The 24,140-nt window shown below is 56.5% G+C and overlaps 3 protein-coding genes across 3 annotated transcripts; 1 reads left to right on the plus strand and 2 right to left on the minus strand.

The window, feature by feature from the left end:
• Positions 1–2,082: 2,082 nt before the first annotated feature.
• Positions 2,083–4,262, minus strand: NCLIV_055710 (putative 60S ribosomal protein L23; the record flags this gene model as incomplete). The annotated part of the gene is made up of 4 exons (XM_003885125.1): positions 2,083–2,376; positions 2,748–2,821; positions 3,346–3,387; positions 4,253–4,262. 4 exons carry the CDS (start codon positions 4,260–4,262, stop codon positions 2,083–2,085), a joined length of 420 nt encoding a protein of 139 aa, XP_003885174.1.
• Positions 4,263–8,432: 4,170 nt separating this feature from the next.
• Positions 8,433–14,578, plus strand: NCLIV_055720 (hypothetical protein; the record flags this gene model as incomplete). Its single annotated transcript, XM_003885126.1, has 4 exons — positions 8,433–8,460; positions 8,513–13,105; positions 13,334–13,650; positions 14,132–14,578. The coding sequence occupies 4 exons, from the start codon at positions 8,433–8,435 to the stop codon at positions 14,576–14,578; spliced, it is 5,385 nt and encodes a 1,794-aa protein (XP_003885175.1).
• A 2,723-nt stretch (positions 14,579–17,301) lies between these two features.
• Positions 17,302–23,795, minus strand: NCLIV_055730 (hypothetical protein; the record flags this gene model as incomplete). Its single annotated transcript, XM_003885127.1, has 10 exons — positions 17,302–17,448; positions 17,867–18,040; positions 18,603–18,836; positions 19,272–19,511; positions 19,810–20,047; positions 20,478–20,620; positions 20,938–21,173; positions 21,773–21,966; positions 22,677–23,149; positions 23,580–23,795. 10 exons carry the CDS (start codon positions 23,793–23,795, stop codon positions 17,302–17,304), a joined length of 2,295 nt encoding a protein of 764 aa, XP_003885176.1.
• Positions 23,796–24,140: the final 345 nt, after the last annotated feature.

Here is a 24,140-nt window from a genome sequence, read left to right on the forward strand (position 1 = left end):
TGGAAAAAGGTTCGAGGGAGAAGACAAGACAGGGAGGCAATTTGAGGGGGTGGCTAACACATCAGGACTGAGAAAAGCGGAGAAAGGGGGGAGTGTGCCCAGCGAAGTAGACGGTGTCTCGTTCTTTCCAGGCGTCGGTCAGAGAAGTCTTCTTTTCACGGCGAACGAAGAGAGGACAAGAAAACGCGCGGGAAAATGGGTTGCTTTGCCTCGCTCCTCGCGGGAAAATGCCTCCGAAAAGCGCACTCGCGCAAAAAGCCGCAAAAATGGGGGGTGGTGACCGACGGTGTGCATCCCAAGGCATCGCAGCATCGACGTGTCCTGTTCATTTGCGAAGCATTTGCCGAGACCGTGCGAGTTCCATCGGCCTTCCTTGTATCTCCGCAACAGGACTACCATCGATAAATACCTCTGCCACGCCATATAGACATATATACGTAGATGTGTAGATAACTTCGTATACACCTTGGAGACAGAGGTTCTTTTATATATATATATATATATATATATATATATATTGATTCGACAAGCACGAGCACGAGTCGGGTGTACGTACATGTGGAAACGGGCTTTTTTTGACATTCAGGGAAGATGGGAAGACAGTGTTTGGCTCCTTGAACCAGCCCCGTGGCCATCAGTCACTCGTTTCCTCGCGACTGCTTGCTTTTTCCGTCCTCGCCACAGCGGAGAAGAGAATGGCCTGCGCGTCCGTGTGAACGGTGCACGTGTACGACTTCGAATATTACATCCCGAAAAAGGAGGTGGCGATCCACCAAAGCAGAAAACCGATATATGGATAAAAGAGGTAGTCTTGGCCTCTCGACTCATTTCAAGACATGTAGAGCTCTGCAGCCGATCGCAGATAAATATCCGTAAACTATATTCATAAATGATACATACAATATAGGTGTCTGTAAAATCAGCGACACATTTATATGTGGGAGTATGTCAGTGCATGGTAAGTGTATCTCGTGCAGGTCTACGTGCCTACAGGAGACAGGCGAGAACGGAGAGAGGTGCGCTCTGGGTGTGAACCGAAGTCACTTCCATCTGTGTCAAACCATTTCTGGTTCTTAGTGAGAGAGTTGAAACGAGGCGGTCGTTTTTCTGTCACCAAACAGAGGTGAAGTCCACAAGACAGGGAAGCGATACAGCTTGGCCTTTCCCCCGCTAAACCGGAGTCTTCTAGGCCTCCGTGGCTGTACGAAGAACCGCCTCCGTTTTTGAAAGGAAGACGTGCAAATCTCCCCGAGTCCCCAAAAGCATATTTCCGCGTCCCCCGCTGCCAGTTTGCCGCTTGTCGTACAGAAAGTCCCAGAAGGCTTGGGAGTTTGGTGCCCATACAGGCTGCCTCCGAGTGTCCCAATATAATGGTGTATATGTAGATACATGCATTTCTGCATGCGAAAAAAAAGGCACGTATATACACACGTCGAGAGCGCTTTCTGGAAAGCGGCGCATGAGACGTGTGTCTTCCCCCACATTGCCTCTTTATACTGGCTTGTGTTGCTGGCGTGCCTCGTCGGGGGTTTGTTCTTCTTTCTGCTTTTGATGTGGTCGTGACTGTTTTGTGTTGGTGCGTCGCTGTCTCTCCTCTTGCGAAGCGAGGCCTGTTTCCGCAACGCTTGTGCAAAGTGAGGCAAGCGCAGTCTCCTAGGCGAGGCGCCAAACCGGCTGAAACAGGGTGGGGCTGGCCTCCATCGCTCGCTGGGCAGAGGCGTGTGTGGGAAGGAAAGTCGGTCGCAGCGGAGAAAGGCTGTGCGCGCAATGCGCGACGGCCCTTGGCCGCGCGGGGGGAGACTCGGAGCCACTTGTTCTTCTCTTTAGGAAAAAAGAAAAGCGTCAGTTTTCCTCTCTCACAGTCCACCGCGTTCTCTGCGCGCGGATAACCCGCCCCCGCCACGACGCGCCTTCAGACACTAAACCTCTTCTGCGTCAAACAGCGACAGGGGGTCGGGCGCGCGCGAGGCGCTTCAGACCAGTCAGAGAGCAAGAAAGAGTCTCTTTCTTGGAGAACTAGGGAGACAGAAACGAAGACACACACGCACGTGCAGAAGAGAGAGACGGAACGCAAGGTTCTTTTTAGCAGATGGCAGTGGCCGCAGCGGAGATCTTGGGCCACAGCTCGGCGCACTCCTTGCCGACGGGACCGGTGACGGCAGAACCTTTCATTTCTCCCTTGTTGTTCGCGACAACTCCGGCGTTGTCCTCGAAGTAGATGAAGTAGCCCTCTGCACGGCGCCACGCTCTTCTCTGTCGAACAATGATGGCCATGTGGACTTTCTTCCTCAAGTCGGGTTTGCCTTTCTTGACTGTCGCCAAAACCAGATCGCCCAACGAGCACGCCGGCAGACGGTTCAGGCAGCTGCCCCAGCCCTAAAAAAGCCACGCATTTGAAACACAAAAAGTCCAGATCAGTCCACGAATCGGCACGGAAAAAAACAGAGCCTCCTCCCTCGATCGCCACACACATTTTTGTAAATTTGATAGACATCTCTTTCCTAAGGTTTGGCACGGAGATATGCAGGCGGGGTGGCTATATGTGCCGTGTTGTGAGTCGGCAGACATGCGGCCATCGCCGCTGACAGAAGGAAGAGAGAAAACAACGGCTTCCGCATGCACACAGAGACCCTCCTCTCGCGAGAAGATATATGCATCCACAGATGCATCTGTGTGTTTCGACGCGGGAGAAAATGTGAAAGAGCAAAGGGTGTTACATGTGCGTGCTCGACCGCCTAGAGACGCACCTTGACGGCAATGATGTACAGGTTCTTTGCGCCACTGTTGTCGCAGCAGTTGATGAGGGCACCGACGGGGAGACCTGTGGGGGAAAAAACAAAAAACCACACCGGTGAAAAAGGCCTTCCAGCTTCTCGCGAGGCGAGCGCGTGCAAAAACCCAGGGGAAACTGCGGAGGAACACAGAGAGAAACCCAAGATGCACGAATCGGCGTCAGAAAACGGTCTCCCCACGCCGTGCTACAAACAGAGAAAAGAGCGTGCTCAGGCGCAAGAGAGCCGCACATTCTTTGGAGGCCGCATGAAGCAGACTGGCCACGGTGTACAGACCGCACAGCGGCCGAAAAGCTGGGAGTGCCCTGAAATGACACACGCTGACGCTGAACCTCGGTTGCAGAGACTCCTCGGGGTGCGAGGAAGTCAACCACACGGGGGTGACAACCCCTCTCCATGCGGGATGTACCACAGGAGATGCGCGGAAAGTTATACGGTGCGCTGCGTCAAAAGCGGGAGGCAGTCGAGAAAGGAAAATGCGCGAAAAAACTTGGCTGTTTGCCTCCCACTGGCGTCTGTCTGGGACAGCCCAATCCCCTCACGAGAGACTCACCGAGGGTCACCCTCATCTTGTTGCCACCAGCTCCTCCCCTGCCTGAACGGAAAACCGAATCACACGCAGAGAGAGAAATTTACGCACGCACACCAGAAAGAAACCCAGAGCTGGGTGGAGATGCCCGTACAACCACATATATATATATATATATAAACTATGGACCGCTCGGGAGATTCGTTCGCTGTGGGGCAGCACTACGGAGTCCTCCATGTGTGTCACGAGTTGATTTTTCTCTCTGAGAGGCCACGGAGCGGCTCGCAAGACGCCGGGGATCAGGGGAGACGGGAAGCCCGAGGGCGCTCCCCGGCGGCGCAGCCAGGCGCTTCCGGGGATGCGGCTTTCTAGAAAGAAGTCCCCAATGAACCCCGTCGATGCATGCACTTCATATGCGTCTTTCGGCCTCTTTTTCCCCTCATTACACCAGAAGTGTGCCGCCGAGCCCCGCCCTCGAAGGCGTTGTTCCGGCAGCAGCGCGAGGGCCCCCGTGCGCTTCAAAAGGTCGGAAACAGGGAAAGGAATTTCTCGAGCGATGGAAAATGCAGTTCAACCAGCTTCCGTGTCTCTCCCCCATCACACAAAGGGAAACGCGAGTCAAACTCGGCATCGGAAAAAAGAGCGCGGAACACACTCTCGCTCTTCCCTCGAAAAATCTCAGTGTCCGTCGCTGCTTGCTGGGGAGGCGAGGCCGCCGCAGAAAGACGGCGGAGACAGCGTGGCGCCAGGAACGCCGTATTTGACGCATTTATCGCGGCGGAAAACGCCGAATGCGTGGACGAAAAGAAGGGGGAAAGGATTGAAAGTTCACTTTCGTTCCCAGAAAGCAATCGACGCCCCCCGAAAAACGGAAGAAACCGCGTTCGGGGATCCCTTCTTTCGCTCCCCACATAAGCGAGCGCAGACGTACCTCTCTTCATCTTGTCGCGAAAAAAAAAGAAAGGCCGACGAAGAAAAACGGAGATACGGAGGAAAAGAGAACGGAACTCCGACAGTAGTGAGCGAAAGGGACGACGTGTTGGCGCGCGATGTGGCCTATCCCCCACAGAAAAGAAAAAACGAAAACTCGCAGAAAAGAGGGCGCTCTCCACGACGCCTCTACATGCTTTCACCAGGCGGGAGACACATCGGCTTACATTCGGAGAGAGCCAACCGCACAGTCGCGGCGGCACACAAAAGTCGAGAGAGACTCAAGCAAAAAAGGCTCCGGCTTTTCACAGATGCCTCAGCGGCCCCTGCCAGAGGCGAAAACAAGAAACAAACTTTTTCCCAGGGGAGAAATGACAGAGAAGCGCGAATTTCGGATCTTTAGAGAGGCCTCGCGGTGTATACGACTTCTGGAGTATACTGGGCGTTCCTGCTCGGGCATCCGCGAACTTACCGCCCGCGCCTGACGCTCTTCGTTGCATATCCCGATTCGTTTTTTTGGTCCCTTGGTCTGGAAAGTAAGCCCCCTAATGTGCGTCACGAAGTCTGTGAACGCACGAGCATGGGGTTTTCGGCCTTCCGAAATCTTTGCGGGTTAGTTCTCTGAGAAGGAGAAACGACCGCCGAGTGTCCCCTCGGCGTGGACAGCTCTGCGTTGGAAGAGGCTGAACCCTCTTTCTCTGGCGTGATATTCCCGTAGGCCTCAACGGCTCTATAAGCGTCGGGTCACATACGGATCGTGGGCGGAGAGCTATGTGTCGCTGCACATCTCTTCTCTGGGTACTTTTCGGTTTCCTATACTGGTCCCAACAAAGTGCTACCCGGTCCAAATGCACCCGTCACTTGCACTTTGCGATGAAAAAAAAGTTCACGATGAAGCCGGTCGCAGGCAACCGCACGAACACAAGTTAAGCGTGGTGACGACGACTTTCCGCATGGTCATTTTCCGTCGGAAATATCTGTACGTCGCCCACAGCAAACGGGAACAGAAAATGCGGCGGACAGTCCACCCGTGGAATTGACCACGTCCACGGACCTGGACAGCGAGAACTGTGTGATGAGTTTCGAAGCATGGCAACAAAATGATGAATCCCCCTCAGTGCCTTTGGGGTCCGTAGGCGGGGAACTTCACGGATGTACCGCCGCCACTCGCACTCGTTTAGGTTTGCAGTGTCGACACTGCCCTACGCAAACGGCACACGTGACTAACGACTCCGTTAGAAAGAAGTGAACTGCTCCGAGAGGAATCAAGAAACAGTCCGGCTAATCCCACGAACACACTGGTGAAAATGAGTCTGTCAGAAACCTTGAGAGAGGCGCACTCCCTGACAGCTAGAGTCGGCGACACGACTCGTCGTCCAACGCAGGAGAGCCCCTCCGGCCTTCAACTGTGTTGATCTCGGCGCGCGGCCTCTTCACACCTTTGTTGTCCGAAAGAGATGGCGAAGGCAAGTTCAAAACGAGTGTAGTCGATGGATCGAAACCGCTTCATGGACACAGGGTCACAGAATTCATCCGTCTGTGCGGAAAAAGCTGGTGACCGCTGCCCTCGGAGAAACGAGGGCCAACTCCCAGGCACATGCTCGTTTCTGGTGCAAGAGCTTTTCCCTGCGTGGTAAGTCGCAAGAAGAACTCTTCAGAGAGCGAAGCTTGGGTTCACGCCAGTTTGCTGCCGAAAGCAGACGGCATGCGATGAGCGGCCCAGACCTGAAAGCCTGTAACGTCCGTCATAGGTATTGAACGGAGCGATACTTTTCGCCCGCACTGACAGCTGTCAACAAGATCAGACAACGAAGGCAAAATCCCTCGCGTTCACTCTCTTACGCACGAAGAAAACGTCTCTCGGCTGCCAGTTTTGTGTGTGGACGGCGCGCCCGTCTAGCAGCCGCTTCGTAGGGGGCCGACCCAACATCCTAGGAAAAAAAGCCATCACTGTTTTTCCTCTGAAGGCCACCGTGCATCTTTGGGATCCGTCAAGCAGATAAAAACCGATGGTGTGGCGTGCTGTAAAACTCGGGGTACGAAATTGGAGCGGCACAGCGAAAGAACGTTGTACGTTGCAGATCGGCCCATGAAACGATAGAAGCGTCAGCGTTAACACGGTGGCCGCTTCTAGCACTTCCTGAATATGTGCCACTGTCTCCACGAGAGTACCAGTCTGGGCTCCGCAAGATTGACACATTCCCATCGTGTCGCGAACACACTTTAGAGCTCACCGCATGCTGCCGCTTGGAGCACCATAGCAAATTCGAAGAATACCGTCTCCACAGACAAATGCGAAACCAGGTAGCAGGTTCTCTTCTTTGCCCTGCGATGGCTTCGCACTGGCCGCTCTGCGCAGTACACCTGACGCAGCGACAGGTTTCTGAATACACGGCCTTCGAGTTCCTTTTCGCCTATGCAGTGTGCTTTCTCCCAAACAGGCACGAGCATCGCATGCCTTGCAGTGTGACAACTCTTCGTCCGAAGTCCCAGACGAGGCGTTCGCGATCCCGGGACACCGTGCGTTTTGGCGCGTAGTGCCGCGACTGCTCCTTGCATGGAAACAGCCTTCCGGAGTTCCAGTGAGCTTGTCTTTGGCTACAACCGGAATTTCTCTCCGCCAAAACTCTGTACAGGATTACCTTTTCAAGGGGACAAGTGAGGAACCCCTTATCTGGCCGCTGTTGCCTCTTCCGCCGCGCGGCGGTGTCGTCACCTTGGGTGGTGGGTTCCCGAACGCTTTTTGGACCGAGGGGAACCACACACGTTTCGCACTTTTTCTGCAGAAAGAACACAGAGTATAGGGTCTGGACCTCCCTTTGTCCAGCTAAAATAGCGTTTCAGGGGACGACTCGTGAACCAGAAGCTACGTATCTGCAGTCGACTGCCCTCTCTCGAGCATCGAGACGTCTTCTAGCTTGCGTAGCTGTGCGGTTTCTTTGGAACCCGCCTCCGAGGAGCGTTTCTTTTCTCAGTTCCTCCGTTCTTCCGTGGAGAACCGGATTTTTTTTTGCAGCGCCTCCCATCTGCGATTCTCTCTGGCGAACCTCGACCCGTGCCACTGTCGCTCGCTAGCCTACTCGCGGCCAGAGCGCGAGAAAATATCTGGCCGCGTGCGGGACATGTGCCACGCGCAGGCTGGGTGTCTTCAAAGGCTGGCTGCAGTTTTTCGCGCAGTCGGCAGGCTTTTCGCTCAGCGCTGTCCCCTGAAACGACGCGTTTAGTTTCTGTCTCGTCTTCCCGTCCTTGCTGCTTGCCCGTCCTTGTCCGGTGTGATTCGGCCATGCTTCGCTTCTTCCGGCCTTTCGGGTTTTGCGACACTCAACGCGCCGTACAGACACCAGCTGGGCGTTGTGCGGCCTTTTCGCTGCACGAGCAGGTCGAAAGGTCCAGCGCGTCGGCGAAACCGCGGAAGGGAGCGAACTCAGGTCCATTTTCCACTTTCTTTTCGTGAGCGCGAATCTTTCGAGACACAGAGAAAACGGGAAGGACGATCTCGCCTCTCTTCCTGCGCGCTCAGCCAACTCGGCGCGGCCACCCGTCACCAGCCGAACGGGCCTTGGCTGTTTTCTGTCCACAGGCCTTGTCCACGCACCCCCCCCCTCCCCTGTCTTGCCTTTCTTCTCGCGATTAGGAATGGAAACACGCAGGCACACACAAAAAGGGAGCCTCCGTACCGAAATGTTTCGAGTGCCACAGAGAGACAGCAGACCGCGCTCCGCCTCACGTGTGGTCTCCGCGGCTGCTCCTCGACTCAGTTACACCTGCTTCTTTATCCGTTTTCTCTAGGTCTGCCGCGGTTCCGACCTCGTCTCTCCCCTCACCTGCTCTGCCGCGTCTCGGGTGTTGTTTCGGGCTCTTCTCCGACCCGCAGATCCGCCCGATTCTCCACTCGATTTCCGGCCGCAGCCGCTGTCGCCGGTGGGGGGCTGGCGGTCTCTTCATCTCTCGCAGTCTGTCTCCGCTGTAGGGCCCCACGATGCCTTTTTCGAGGTTTCCGTGACGCGACCGAGTTTCCTGCTTCTGAATCCGACTCGCCTTTTTCCTTGCAGAGAGTCGGCCGCTGCGCGCGGCCAGCCCCGGTTGTGTACTGAGAGCGCGACGCACCTGTGTTGCGAGCGACAAAGCATGGAGGAGTTGAAGGACCAGATCCGGGATTTGCCCCGTCTCTTTCGAGACAAATGGGCAGCGGGCCTTCTCGAGGACGCGGTAAGGAGCCCCGGGCTCCTCGTCTCGTTTCTCGCCCTCACGCTCGGCCAAGTATTCCTCACGTTCTGGTTCCTGAAGCTCTTCCCTGCGCCGCTTCTGCTCACTTGGTGGCAACTCACTTGCTCTCTCCTGTGCGCGTTCGTCCTCGGCGAGTTCGGCGACGCGTTCCACAACTTCCGCTATTTCCCCCGTCTCCGCTGGCCCGACTTCCAGGCGCTCCTCGGCTACCTGCCGTACTCCGTGTCCTACTGTCTCTTTGTGCTCTTTTCGAACGTCCTCGTGGCGCACCTTCCGAACCCGCTCTACCTGCCTGTCGTCTCGGCCGTTGCCGTCGGAACCACGCAGCTTTTTTACTTCTTCGGCTGTTCCAGCGCGCACTGGCCCTCGCCGCTCCGCTGCGTGTCCACGTGTCTCCTCGTGGGGCCGTCCCTCCTGTGCTGCGCAGTCTGCGGCTCGACGTTCTTCTTCTACGCCCTCCTCTCGACGCTCGCCACCGTCCTCTTCCGCGCGTGCTTCCTACCCAAAGCGCTCCACACCCCCTGCGGCCACGGCGCGGAACTGAACTTTTACCAGAACCTCTCGGGCGCACTCCTGCTGCTGCCTTCGCTGGTCGCCGGCGGCCTCCCACCCACGCTCTCCTTCTCCCCCTTCTCGCTCGAGTGGCGAAACTGGCAACTCGCCGGCTGCTGGATCACCGTCGCGTTCCTCTCTTTCCTCCGAAACGTCGTGGGCAACCGGCTGATGCGCGACGGCGGCGCCGACGTCTGGCGAGCAGCGGAGATCCTCGCGCTCCTTCTGGTGGGGGCTGCTTCGTGCTGGCTCTTGCCGTTCCCGGGTTTCGCGGTCGCCGCAACCTACGCCTTCGTCTTGGCTGGGCGCCTCCTGGGAGGTCTTGACAGCCTCGCCGACGAAGAACGACGCGGCCAGCTCCGGCGCGCGCTGATCCGCGAGTCGCCGGACGCACACGACTCCAAGAACTTAACTGACGAGCCGGTTCTCTTTGTTCACGCCGATGGCCCCGCGACGTCCTTCGCGCAGGGTTCCCCGTCGGACATATGGCCCGACGACGAGGACAAGGAAGTCTTTGCTGAACGCCGCGCACAGCTGATGGACATTGTGCACGCCTATGTGACGCGCCTCCACCACGAAGACCTCGACCTGATCGACGAAATGGGAGGCATCCGAGCCATCTCGCAGAGCGTCGGATCCGACGTCGGCGAAGGCCTGCCGATTCTCAAGCGGCACGACTCTTCCCTGCGCGGTTCCTTCGACAGCGAACGTAGCGGCAGAGAAGGGTCGGTGCGCCGCGGCGAGTCTGCGGTGTCTCGGACCTTGGGCGTGCTCCACTCGCTCGGCTCTGCGAGCGGCCTCGTTCTCGGCCACCACGGCGAACGGCGCCGCGAAGGCAGCGAGGAAGACGGTCCTTTGATTGGCGGGCTGACGAGCCGACAGTGGTGGATCGGCCGGCTGCTCCGGCGGAGCACCGGCTCCGAGCACGACGACCTCGTCCGAACCCAGCAGCGCCGGTACGGCGTCAACCGCATCCCCCACCGACCGCTGACCTCGTTCTGGACGCTGCTGATTGAGGCGGCGAGCGACGCGACTCTCCGGGTTCTGATGTTCTGCGGACTCCTCTCGGTCATCCTAGCGTTGCTCTTTTCGCAGGAGCCGGAGGTCGAGATCCTCGAGGGCGTGGCGATTTGGGTGGCGGTGCTCGTCGTCGTCGTGGTGACGGCTGGGAACGACTGGATGAAGGAGCAGCAGTTTGCGCAGCTGTCCGTCGTGAAGGACGACAAAAAGTGCACGGTGATTCGGAGTGGCCAGAAGGAACAAATCTCGGTTTTCCAGCTCGTCGTCGGCGACTTGCTCCACCTGGAGGCCGGCGACGAAATCCCCGCGGACGCCCTCGTCGTCCAGGCTCGCGACCTGACCGTGGACGAAAGTTCGTTGACTGGCGAGAGCGATATGATTCGAAAGGCGCCTTTCCAGCAGTGCCTGAGCGAAGTTGGAGCGCAGGAGGCAGTCTCGCCTCGCGCGCGAGACAGTCAGGACTTCAGCGCAGCCGGAGACGATCTGCTAGAGCGGGTCAAAGAGCCGGAGCACGAGGCCGAGGCCTCCACGCAGGCCGACAACACCGTCCCGCCGTGCAGCTTGCCGCTGACGCACCCCATGTCGACAGCGAGTGGCGTCTCCGACGGTCCCAAGGCCGAAGGCGCGCTGTACGTCCAGTCCGAGCTCGCGCGACACCACGAGGTCGCCTCCCCGGTTCTCCTCTCCGGGACCACTCTCAGCACGGGAAGCGGAACTGCTCTCGTCGTGGCGGTAGGCCGCTATTCGCAGGTGGGACAGATGTTCCAGAAGCTGGCGTACGACGCCGAGCCGACGCCGCTGCAGCGGAAACTGAACGCGCTTGCGGAAGACATTGGGAACTTTGGCCTGATCAGCGCCGTGGTTGCCTTCTTCGTCCTGCTCCTGGAGTTCTGGACCATGTACTTCTTCCAGGATCCGGCGACGCGCGAGTCGGCCCTCGACGTCGTCCACGATCACGTGGAGTTCTTTGTCACCGCCATCACCATGCTCGTCGTCGCCGTTCCCGAGGGCTTGCCGCTCGCCGTGACGATTTCCCTCGCGTACTCGATCGGCCAGATGCTGAAGGACCAGAACTACGTTCGGCGCTTGGCGGCCTGCGAAATCATGGGCGGCGCGAACGAGATCTGCAGCGACAAGACGGGCACACTCACGAAGAACCAAATGACAGTCACGCAGTTCTGGGACGGAGAAAAAACCGTCGTCATTCCCTCGACGCGCTCCGCCGCCCGTGCCGCCGCAGCTGGAGACGCCTCCCGCAGGCCTGCTGCAGGCGCGGCTTTCTCTGGAGGCGGAGGCGAGGTCGAGCTCGCCCTCAACTCCACGACCCGCTCAGACAACTCGAGACCCCCCAGTGGGTACATGCCGCTGACTGCCACGTCTACGACGGCGTCTTCCGCGTCGCCTCATTCGGCCAAGGCCGTCGAGGGCGGCTCGTGGGAGGAGCAAGTCGACTGCGAGGCGTTGCTTCAGCTGCAAGAGGAAAACACCAAGTGGGAACTTCTGATGCAGGCGATTGCGTTGAACAGCACGGCGTTTCTCGAGCCCGAAGACGTGGTCGTCGCGGAAGGCACCGACGAAGAAACGACGGTCACGAACGTCAAGCACGTCGGGTCGCCGACCGAATGCGCTCTCCTCGCGTTCCAGGATCAACACTGCGGCGGCGACTACGCGTCGACTCGGCGGCGGTTTCTGGGCGAGGACGAAGTGCAACTCATCGCCCGGGAGGACTTCTCGAGCGACCGGAAAATGATGACTTCCGTCGTGCGTGTCCCTCGAGACGGAGACGCGGGGTCGCCGTGCATTCTCCGCGTGTTTGTCAAGGGCGCCGGCGAGCGCGTCCTCGCGCAGTGCTCGTCCGTCGCGTTGAGTTCCGGGGCGATCGAGCCTTTGACGGCTGCGAAGAAGGCCGAGATCGAGAAGACCGTCGTCAATGCCATGGCGTCGGAGGCGCTGCGCACCATTTGTCTCGCGTTTCGCGACATTGACCCCGAAGTCGAGTCTGACTGGCGCGAGCGATGTGAGCCGCCGCTCCAGTGCTGCCTGAAGGCGGAGACGAACTTGACGTGCCTGGGGATTGCTGGAATCGAAGACCCGGTTCGCGACGAGGTGCCGGGCGCTGTGGCGCAGTGTCAAGGGGCGGGCATCAAGGTCCGGATGGTAACGGGAGACAACATCATCACGGCGAAGTCGATCGCGAAACGCTGCGGAATCTTCCACGAGGACGCGGGCGGGATCGCCATGCTTGGCCCGGACTTCACCCGGGCCATCGGCGGCGTCGTCTGTCAGGCGTGTCAGACGGAAGTCTGCGCCTGTGCGACTGACACCAAGACTGCGGAGGAGCAAAACCGGCCGCTGCGAGTCGACGTCGTGCGCGACATTGACGCCTTCGACAAGATCTGGAGTCGCCTCGAAGTTCTCGCGCGGTCCCAGCCGAGCGACAAGTACGCACTGGTCACGGCTCTGAAGCAGAAGGGCCGGGTTGTCGCAGTCACGGGCGACGGCACGAACGACGCGCCGGCGCTGAAAAAAGCCGACGTGGGCTTTGCCATGGGGCTCTCCGGCAAGGAAGTTGCGAAGCAGGCGGCAGACATTGTGATGCTCGACGACAACTTCACCTGCATCGTGAAGGCCGTTCGCTGGGGCCGCAACGTGTACGACAACATCCGGCGCTTCTTGCAGTTCCAGCTGACTGTAAACGTCGTCGCTGTCGTGCTGACTGTCGTCTGCGCGGCAGTCGAGCGCGAGGCGCCGCTCTCCGCTGTCCAGATGCTCTGGGTGAACCTGATCATGGACTCCTTCGCCTCGCTCGCCCTCGCGACCGAGAGCCCCACCGACGATCTCCTCAACCGGAAGCCCCAGGGCCGAGACAGCTATCTGATTTCCAGAACCATGCTCACGAGCATCGTCGCCTCTGCGATATACCAGCTGACGGTCATGATCGGCCTCATCTTCTGGGGCGAACGCTTCCTGCCCGAAACCAAATGGTCCTTCCTCACTGACGAAGAGCGCAAGACGCTCGGATTCTGCGAATTCTCCGACTGCGACTTCGCCACTTGTAAGCGGCGACAGCGAAAAGACAGCGAAGGGAAAGCGAAGAGGAAGCGAAAAGACGGAGACCGAACCAAGGTGAAACGAGGGGTTGAGAGCGGGGGAAAAGGAAAAGGGAGACACACGAGACGAAAGACAAGAGGGGTGTGAGGCGAGAGAGGCAGGCCGAGGGTGTCGCGGGGTTTTCTTCACCGAAACTGCGGTTTTTTTGCGGTGCGCTTTTGCGGATCTTCAGACACAGGCACGCGCATGGTCTCTGGCCGCCGGTACAAATTGTTTTCGACCGAAGACGACTACAAACTGGACTGGCTGCGGGAAGTCGGGCCTTCGCGGCACGGGACGTTCGTCTTCAACACGTTTGTCTTTATGCAAATCTTCAACATGATCAACGCGCGAGACGTCGACGACACCCAGATCGAGAAAACCAGTCTCGCCGCGTCTATTCTCGGGATGATGCGGAACCGTCTCGGACTCGGCATCTGGGTCCTCATTCTCGTCGGCCAGGTGCTCATGACCGAATGCGGCGGCAGGCTTCTGGGCTGCAATCAAGAGGTCAGCAGTCCAAGGCGCAGAGCCGCAAGAGTCTCTCGTGCAATGTGTTTTGAAACCCCTCCGTGTGGTAAACGTTTCCTCTTGGGAAAGGCGGCGCTCGAGCAGACGTCTCGCGCGCACGCTGGGTCTCTCCGCGTTGTTTCGCGACATCGATTTCACCACAGCGAGATTCAGAAACGAGAAATCCTGGACACCTCGCCAGCTGCGTCCCGCAGTGTCAACCTTTCCCCCAGAAAACGCCCTTGGTTTCAAGTTCCGTGTTGTCGACGCCGTGTAGGCGCCTCTCTGACTCATGCATGGTTTCTCTGTAAGCTTCCCACATTTTGTCCCTTTGAGACCTGTGTCTTTCCACTTGTTTCCTTTCCGGCCTCTCTCTCTCTATTTATAGCGTTTTTCCTGCTTTCCTTGGCCGCTTCGCCCGTCTCGTTCCGCACCTGTGAACTCTGCCTCTGTTCGGTCTCTTTGCTTTTCTCTTTTTCAGGGTCTGAACCGCGAGCAGTGGATCTTGAGTCTGTTGATTGGTCTCGGCGGTTTGCTCTGGGGGCGGCTGCCACGCGTTTTTCCATGGCTGTACCAGATTGCTCCCGAACTCGGAAGTCGCGAGGAGATGCTCGAGGAGACACACAGCATCGCCCTCGAGCTGCGTGGCCGAACGCCCGGCCGGATCAACGAGAGACTCGGACTCGCGAGTTACACGTTTGCGAAGAAGTACGCGAAGAAGGCGCGCCTGATGACTCTCTCCCGCCTCCGGTCCCGGCGCCTCGAAGGCGGGAGAGAAGGCCGGAGCAAAGGCATCTCTTCCTTTTCGACGCTTGCCAGGAGAGGTCTCGCGCCTGGCAGAGGCGAGGGAGCCCGTGGAAGTCCGCGCCAGCATCGATCGGGCGGCTCGAGCCCGCGGGGGGCAGGCTGCCTCGTCGAGATGCGATGAAGATCCAAAGACACAGAGAGACAAGGGGAAGCCTGCGCGACGTGTGAGCGAAGGCGAGAGCAGAGAGACAAACTGCTGCGCTGGAGAAGCGAGGCCAGCAGGGACAAGGCTGCTACCCTAACCCTCCCCGCCCCTCCCCCACGCCCCTTCCACACTGAAGCGAGGACACTCCCGGCTATATATCCCCCGGAAAAAACAAAACCCGAAGGCGAAGGGAAACGTGGCTGAGAAGCAGGTGCATAGGCGTGCAGGTTCTGAGGAAAAGCCGAGCAGGCGAGAGAAAGTCCACCCGTGGAAACGGACCGGTGTGCAAAGGAAGAGGACGCGAGAGAATCGGGGCGGGTGGGGGGGGGGGCGGGGGGAAGCGTGGGCGGTTTTTGCGTCTCCCTGCAGAACACGTGTGAAGTGGGTTTTTTCCTTTGGGGAGAAAGCATCAAACGTGAGAACTGGGTCACATCGCAAGTCCCATCTCACATGACGCAGATGTGCGTATCTTTAAGCGCGCCTGTCGATCTCTAAATATGTACGCTTGTATTCACGTGTTTGCATTCATGTGGCGCTTCATAAAATATCTAAATAGCTTTACGTGTAGATGCATGCATCCACCTATCCACACCTATACACATATAGCCGTCTAGAGCTGATGTTTTGAGGGTCCGTGGGAGGCGATGTGTTGTGGGAAATGGAGAAACCCGTCGAGTGGAAATCAGGTTTTTTGCTTCGCGCGTTCTCGTGGAACGATGCGCGGCTCACTGATTTTTTTCGCCGCTGCGCCGATTCATCCGCTCGTGCGACACGTCTGTTTGAGACATGCAGAAGGGTGAAGAAAATGCTTTGTGGCAGAGACTCTCAACGCGCCATGCCAGGCTCCTCGGCCCCGCCTGCACGTTGGGAGCATATGTAGTCCAAAGCTTCCAGAATCGCCGAAAAACGTGCCTCAAGGCCCAATTCGGAACCCGAATTCGCGCCACGGACAAGTCCCTAAATGTCTTTTCTTTATCTATTTGTACATGCGTATCAACCTGCACCGATACATCTACGTATCACCATGCCTGCCTATCAATATATATATATATATATATGTATATATATATATATATATATGCAGAAAAACGAATATGCTTTTTGGCATCTGGAGGCGCGACACTGTGTCGGCTCTGTTGGGGGGGCGCCTGCCAGCCTGGGAGCGTCGTCCATTCCCCTCGATATACAGCTTACAGGGAATCCAGTCGCAGAGAGGGCCGAGCTGAACGGGCACATCATCGTGCTTCGTCTGTTTTCCGAAAAAAGCGCCTCTCTTCATTTCTTCTCGCCCCGTTTCCCCCCCCCCCCCCCCCCCGCGTGCCCGCAGTTCCGTGTGTGTCTCCGCGTTTTTCATGGGCCGTAGCGCCCGTACGTAAACACTGGTGTGGCGGCGAAAGACCCGATTTTCGATCTCGCTTGTTCTCTACGGGTTTCCGGGTGTCTTTCTTAGAACCCTTTCGCTTCGCTATGCGGGGTGAGGACGCTTCTCCGGTGGCTTCGTCTCCAGTGACGAGGGCCGGGAGAGAGAGGTTCTTGTCGCATTTATTCTTTGGGCGCGCGACTCTGAAATTCCTGCTTGAAAATGGATCGTTTTTTGCTTCTCTTCTGGTCTCCCCGCGCAGCACGCGGATCGGAAGGAAACTTTTTTTTCTGTGTCCCTGGTCCGTCGATGCAGGGCGGTCCCGCCCATCAGCCCCCCTCGCGTTGCCGCCGAAATACCGTTTTTCACGCGCTAGAGATCTTTCGCTCTCACATCTCGCCAGATATTTCCAGGAGTCGAACCGCCTAGAGACAGGCAACCCAGATCTTTCAGGCAGATGTGCACTGTGCAGAGTTTTGCGTGCATTCGATCTTTGTGTGGACTGCGGTTGTCGGACGGAGAGAGAGACGCGCCACACAGGCGCCGATTCGTCCCACAAGAACGGAGGGCTGCGGCCCCTCGCAGCTTGTATCGCGTTGAGCGCGCAAAGAGATGTACGACGCACTCTGGCAAAACGCCCGCAGCTTGCTGGTAGGGTGTTCCCGAAGGGTGGGCGGAGAGACAGTCCGTTGAGAGTCAAGAGCAGAAAAGAGGAGAAAGGAACCGGAACACGGGCGCCGACGCGAGACGGTGCAAGAAAAACACGCTGCGTAAAAAGGCGCAAGACGCCACGCAGCGAGCGATGGACAAACAATAAAAAGACGACCGAGAAGAAGAAGACTTGAAACAGGCCAGCGGAGAGAACACGAGACAAAAGCGTGTGCTTGTGTAACGGCTCGAACGCCCGACTCTCTCGGTCCACACCCAGAGAGCAGCGTGGCACCACGCTGGGCCAAGAAAAAAAGTGGAAGAGCGAGAGAGGATCCGCGGGGCTTTGGGACCAAAGACAGGAGAGAGAACCGACCAAAAAGACAAAGTGGTGTCACTAGGATCTCCAGATGGCCTTCAAAGGCAAGCCGACCGCTCCCAAAAAGCGCTCCGCCTTTCCACTGCCTATGCATGCTTTCACACACTCTCTGCAAGAGACGCTACACGCAGGATTCGGTCTTCGTGACTATACAGATCTACAGACAGAGGGGCGTGCAAATGGATGCACACGTGTAGATATCCAGATGCAGGGCGAGGTCTGTGTAGATGCATGGCCCATATATAGGTTTCCACATGTATCTTGGCACAAGTCACATTTGTCGGAGTCCGACAGCGCGTTCGCGGGCGCTGTCTACTCGGGAACAGCCAGAGAGTTCCGTTCCAGCTCTTCGTTGCGGAACTTCTTAACGAAAGCAACGATCTCGTCTGCCGTCAAAATCTTTCCCGAGTCGTCCTGCGGATAAGTGTAGTAGCTCTGGTCGATCAAATCCACAATCGTCTGGGCGCGCACACACACACACGCACTCACAAAAGTTCCGACTTTTCCAGATCCACTTCCGTAAAGTTTCCCTCCACCGGACCCGGCGTTTCTCCGCAAGGCCCCGCGTTCCGTAGACACATGCAGGCGCGACACTCCCAGTCACACACAACAGGTCGAAGCGTCGAGAAGAAGGCTGAACTCTCTGAGAAATACCTGTACACCCAGTCACACACCTATCTCTTCTAGACAAAGAAATACATGCACGTGTAAGAAGATGCGTCGATTCATGTGCGTGTACTGCAGTCGAGATATTTAGATACACACAGGTACGTCCTCATCTCTAGTCCACGGGCATATACACATGTACGTGTGTTTCCGTATATGTGTGTGTCGCTCGCGATACTGCTGTGCGCTTCTGTGTAAGGCGCGTGCTTACCAGTGTCGGCCCCTTTGTCTCTTTGCCTGTGCCGGGAGCCGGCTCTTGTCGGCAGATTCTTCGGAGGGCGATGGAGCGAGGCGAGAGCTTCTTGGCTGTGAAGAGCCGAGGCAGCGGAGGCACGCCGCCGTCGTTCTTCTGACTTCGGAGGACTCGCATCGCGTCCTCGAGGGCCTGCGGCGGAAAAATTCCCCAGAAAAATCTTTCAGTGATTCGCTCTCGCAGAGAGAGAGGACCCCAGCACGGAGTTTGCCGATCTATTTGCTCGCATCTGAGCAGTCGCCTTCTCTCGCCGTTGATGCGCGAGTGCTAACCGGAATCCACGTATCACTTATAAGGAACGTATTGCGACGTGAACAACTTAGAGGACTCGAAACAGCGGCGGCGGTTACGGCGTATTACGTGGGCAGTGGGTGGAAAAGGAGCATTCGCCGCCTCTTCACACAACGCGTGAGAGGCTTTCATAACCGCGCAACAAAAAGTGCAATCTCGAAACCGCGTCGGCTGCTGAAGAAAGACCGAGGTTCGCGCCGAAACGGGGAACGAAAAACACAGAGAAGGAGGAGAAAGGAAACGAAGGTGCCGCTGCGTTCCAGCGGTGATTTTCCTCGGTGCACGCGCCAGGGGGCGACTTTCGTTTTCACCCTCATGCGTGAAAAAAGGTGGTGCTCCTCGTGCGTTGTGATTTTTTGTCGCGTTTTTGCTGTGGTCCACGCCTTGGGTGTTTCCTGCTCACCTTTTCTTGTTCCTCCTTCGCGCCTTCGTCCATCTGTTCCATGAAGAGGATCAGCGCCGGCTCATCTGCAATGCCTTCGACAGTTTCGCTCACGTCGTTGATGTCCTTGTCTTGCCACGGAAACCTCTCACCGTCGGGATCTTCCAAAACGCTCGGCACTCCCCGCTTCGTCAAAACTTCCCCCTCCTTCGACAGCCAAACCAAGGTCGGCAGAGACCGCACACTCAGGGCTTCCTGCAACGACAGCGATCGAGAGGGGTTGAAAACTTGGGCGTCTCTCCGCAGAAACACTCGAATCTGCTCAGCGTATGCCGCGCGCCTGAGGTATCGAGCCGCTCCACCAAAAAAGCATCCCAGTCACTCGCATAAATGCACATGGAACGGGAAAGGCAACGTTTCCCCTGTCTCGGCCTCGAAAGAACCCAAAACTAGTTAACTGAGTTAAATAATACAGGGTCAAGGAGAGGTTCAGACACGGTGCGCACACTGTTCGATCGTGGAAATAGGCCGCCCTGAAGAAAGAGTTTCCTACGACAGATGTCACGCCCCGACACGAGGCAACGCGAGAGCCTGCCGGGAGGCGGGAAAGGAGAGTCGCGAGTGTTTGAGAGCCGTGCTTCTGCCTGAGCAGTCGCCGCTGTGGAAACAGGTACACGAAAAACGTCTGACCTGGAGCATTGCTCGGCGCGTGGTGTCGGCGTAGGGTACGGCGAGGAAGCCGTCCATTCGCTTGAAGTATTCCTCGAAGGCTTTTTCGTCTCGGTCGTTGCTCACAAAGACAATCTCCACGTCCTTCCCTTGCTCCTTGAGCCCCTTGACTGTCTCGACGAGCTTCGGAGTGAAGGCCTGGCAAGGCGGGCACCACGAGGCGCTGAAGTAGATCCCGACGACTTTGTTGCTGAGAGTCTCCTGCGAGAGCGACACGGCAACGAAAGAAAAAGACAGGAAGCAAAAACGTAGGAGGCAAGCCGGAGCAGAAAGGAGGAACCGCACAGCCAAATGCCCACACGCACCTCGAGCCCGTGGTTGCGGGAAACGGGCATGTTGAAAAGACGCAAAAACAGAAACGAGAGAAACGACGCTTCTCTTGCGGCGCGAGAAACGACGCGTTTCTGCTCCCAAAAACTCGCCTTCCGTTTCCTTTCTGCGGCACAGTGCATCTCTCTGTCCGTTTTCGCGTCTTTTGTATCGCGTGCGCGGGTCTTACTTTGCCCAGCTTCGTCCCCTCGCCGTCCAGGAAGTCGTCGCCCAGAAGCTCCATGGGGCTCTTCTTTCTCCAGGGGAAATCCCCCGGCCGAACAATCATCGACGCATACGCATGCGGATTGATCACCTTCCCGTCCTGGTCGAGCAGAACCACGTGGGGCAAAGTCGACACTCGGAACTTTCGGTACAGCTGGTGAATCCGAGACTGCCCCGCTGCGTCGTCGAACGGTAAAGCATACCTGAAGCCACAGGACAGCAACACAACAGTTCCACAGAGACTCCAAAAAACCTCTTTTTAAGACAGCCAAACCTACATTCCAACGTCCCATGCACCTCACTCACCAAGAACACACTGCTTTCTATACATACATATATACATACATACATATATATATATATATATATACATATATATACATATATATACATATATATACATATATATATATATATATATACATATATATATTGGGTATGTATGTGTACGCATATCCACGTGCACGGGTTCGCGAAAAGTCTGGGTCGAGGTGGAAGGTAAGTAGATCGCGAGAACGTGCGAAACATCTCGCTTCGTGCTTGCTCTCCCGTTGACCTGGCGTTCTGGCGAGCCGACGTGGGAGCAGAGTTTCAAGCGTCCATTCCTCCGAGACGAGTCTGTGAAATCTTTACCAGGTCATCTCGCTAAAGTGTTTTTCCGCCTCGCGTGAATCGGCATCTGCAGAGAGATAGACGACGTTCAGTTCCTGGCCTCGCTGGCGACAGCCGTCAACGATCGCTTGGAGTCGAGGCGTGAACGGCTGGTACCCTCGAGCCTGCGAGAAAGGAAAAACTCGGACGCGGGCGCGTGAGAGCGCGGGTGCATGCAGAAGGCCCAAAGCAGGCAACAGGCAAAACAGAGGGAAGCAAATAAAAAGACTGGATACACAGGGAAAGCACACAAACGGGACGCACACACGCAGAATCAGCCTCTACGCAGGGGGTGCTGTCGAAGCCTCGCGTTAAAACACGGGCGCCCACCCCGACCGCACACGGAGAAACACTCCGCGCCTTTGTTTCTCTCTCTTCCACGTTCTCCCGCGGTTTCCACGTCTTTCACGCCTTTCCTTTGCTCCCGTTGCTCGCGCGTCACCTGCAGCATTTCCTCAACGCCGCGTCCCGAGAAATACAGAGCCGTCACGCTTCCGGCCTTCCCCAGCACGTCGCCCGTGGCTTCTTCGAGAACTGTCGACGGAGCTCCGTCAGCGGGCGCTTCGCGTTTCAGCAACACGTGGCCGAGGAGATCCGTGAACGGCGTCGGCGGCCGTTCCAGGCGTTCGCGTCTTCGGCGACGCAGGACGCTGCGAGTGTATTTGATTCCGAGAGTTCCTGGAAAACAAAACAAAAGCGGAACAGAAACGACGCGTGAAACACTTTAGGGCCGGGGTTGCCACTCGAATGCGCATACGCGAGCGGCTGTTCACCGGACGCCGCACCAAACCCCAGAAAAAAGAACCGATTAACGCACAGATCAAAACTGGAAGAGGCGCTCTTTGGAGACCGAGAGAGTCTTCTTGGACACAAGAGGAAACGGAGTGATAAACCCTCTTTGTTTCCCAACTCTCTTCAGAAGCACATACATATCCATTCCACCCGTATACGCATATACTGAAATGTATATAAACAGGTATACTTTGGTGTCTATGTGGAAGCACACCTACGCAGAGATGTAGCCGTATACATTCACGTTTATAGAGACGCATGAGCCTGTATATACACATGCATATATATGTATATATATATACAATGATATATGAATAGATAAGAGTGTTGACATATATATAGATATATATGTATATCACGTTTCACGTGTAGCTCTGTATACATGTGTATCCCTCTCTTACCCAATAAATAAATAAATACATATATATATATATATGAGTGTGTATTTGTGTGTAGAGATGCACGGATGTCTGCGTAGGGCTTACCTAGGGCCACCACCCCGCTGAGGCCGAGAAGAATTTTTGCAGCGGGGCACGTGACTGCGGCCTTCATCTGTCTGCCGAGGTTGGAGAGAGCGCCGTCCTCTTCTTCATCGAATGGAGAATAGGCTGATGCAAAAGAATTTTTGGAAGAGCCGAAGGACGCGAAGGCCATGCCATCCCGCTGGGAAGCTGAATCGCTGAGCACATGACAGAACGCACAGGAAAAAGGAGAGACATGAAGGGAGAGTGCCTTTCTGCCTTCCCTTGCTCGTGGACATGCAGCCACTGGTGTCCTGGGTCTAGACTCTCTCTGCTCACAGTCACCCATCTTTTTCACGTATGTCCATCTCCCTCACCTCACCACCGGGGCAACTGTATGTTTAAATTTTTCTACTGAAGAAAGGAATCCTGCTTCCGAAACGGAGTGATCGCGGTTCTTCTACCTCGCAGGGGTGCTATCGTATACCCGAGTGAATCCCTACCCCATTGTTCTCATTGCCACGTAGATTCTTTTGCATCTCTTCCCTTCCAGGCAGATGCATAAACGCGCCAATCAACCGCACCTAACCGAAGTGCGGATATACCCGAGTCCAAACCTGTATATGTCTATATGTGTGGACAAAAATCAATAGATATAGCATTTTAAATCGAAACAGACATACATGCATCATTTCGTATACAACGGTCCATTTGCCTATCTTCATGAAGGGAAGTAGAAGTGTAAGCAGGTACAGCTGCATGCATCCGTCTACAGATATGGACAACGAAATATTTACGCATACATACACATCGACAGAAAGCGAGAGAAATGCCGATCTGTTCACATAAACAGATATCGATATCGCTATTGTTCAATGTATGGACGGGAAAGGAAGGCGGCCTGGCAGTGCCTCGCTCGGGGCCTTACTGTCGATGTCTTTGGATCGACCTCTCGCTTCTTTGGTCTTGTTCCCGACACATTCCACTGTTCCTGGTGCACGTGTTTCCTTCTTGCTTCCGCGCACGTCCGCTTTGCGTCACCGTGAGGGAAGAGGAAGTTGTTGGGGAGAGGACGTGAGTTGGCGAGGCCGAGGGCTGCTGGGAAACCGATGCGAAGAAGGGAGTCTGTTCGCGTTCGCTCCTGCCTATGCGGCTGCTCACGTCGCTCGCTCCTCCGACGTGCATCGCTTCCCTGTTCTCGTCTTCTCTCTGTTCATCCGCAAACAGGGACGAAGCCGATACCGGGAGGAGCTGTCCGGCTGCATCCCGCGCCAGGTGTCTCTCCTGCTGGTCAAGCTTGCTTGCGTCGGAGCGGCCTCGCCGTGGCGCTTCTTTTTCCGTGAAAAGAGAGGAGGCAGCCGAAGGCAAGTCGCCGGCAGTGCTCTCCGGCGACGGCTCGAGCTGCGAACAAAGGAAAGCCGAAACCTACAGTTCCATGGAGAAGAAAAGGGAAGTACAAAAGAAGGGGACGGGCCAGAGAAGGAAGAAATGAGGAACCGGGAAAAAGCGAGACGGAAAGGAGAGAAAGGAAAGAAGAAGAGACATTGGAGAGGAAGAAGAGACACTGGAGAGGAAGAAGAGACACTGGAGAGGAAGAAGAGACATTGGAGAGGAAAGAGAATGAAGAGAGGGAGAAGAAGAGCGCAGACACGGGGAGAGGGGAATTGAGCGGTGGAGGCAACCGGTTTGAGGGGAGAAAAGGGAGAGGCACAGTATGGCGATGAGGAAACCCGACAGACAGGACGGGAGAGAAGCGAAGGTCCCCGGCTTTTTCCATGAGCCGTTACACTTCCGCCAGAGACACAGAGACGCTCCATAAATGTGCACTTACAGAGATGGCCGACGCCGGGTGGAGGCTCGGCGAGTTCGGTCGGGGGGGCAAGGCTACGAGAGAGAACAGAGAGAAGACGGAGAGAAGAGCGAAGAGAGAGAGAGAGGACGGGCGAGGATTTTGGGAGAAGGGGGACGAACCAGGCGTCAGAGCCACGCGCCTCTTGGAAGCCCACAGATGCCCCGGTCTGGCCGGAGCGGGGACACAGGGCTCCATGGCGGGAGACGGAGACAAAGAGAGACAGGGAAAAGAGAGAGCCGTGAACAGGGGCGCCAGCGGAGGGCGAAAAAGGCGACCGGACGAAAGAGAAGGCGAAAACGGGGAGTGTTTCGCGAAAACGGAAAGAGAGCAAAAAGACAATCGACTACGCGCGGTCTTGACGTCATGCAGACACTCGTCCCATGGAGGTGTCTTTGCTCTTTTTCTGAGGGGAAAAATCCGAAAATGATACCGATCTGCAGGCGCAAGATCGCGGAAAGAGACACGAACGTCAAAAGCGAGGAAAAGAAGCAAATACACTGCACCCGACGACACACGATTCCAGTGCTGTCCCTCTTTGTG

The sequence above is a fragment of the Neospora caninum genome, chromosome XI (genome assembly GCF_000208865.1).
Source record: "Neospora caninum Liverpool complete genome, chromosome XI".
Taxonomy (NCBI): Eukaryota; Apicomplexa; class Conoidasida; order Eucoccidiorida; family Sarcocystidae; genus Neospora; species Neospora caninum.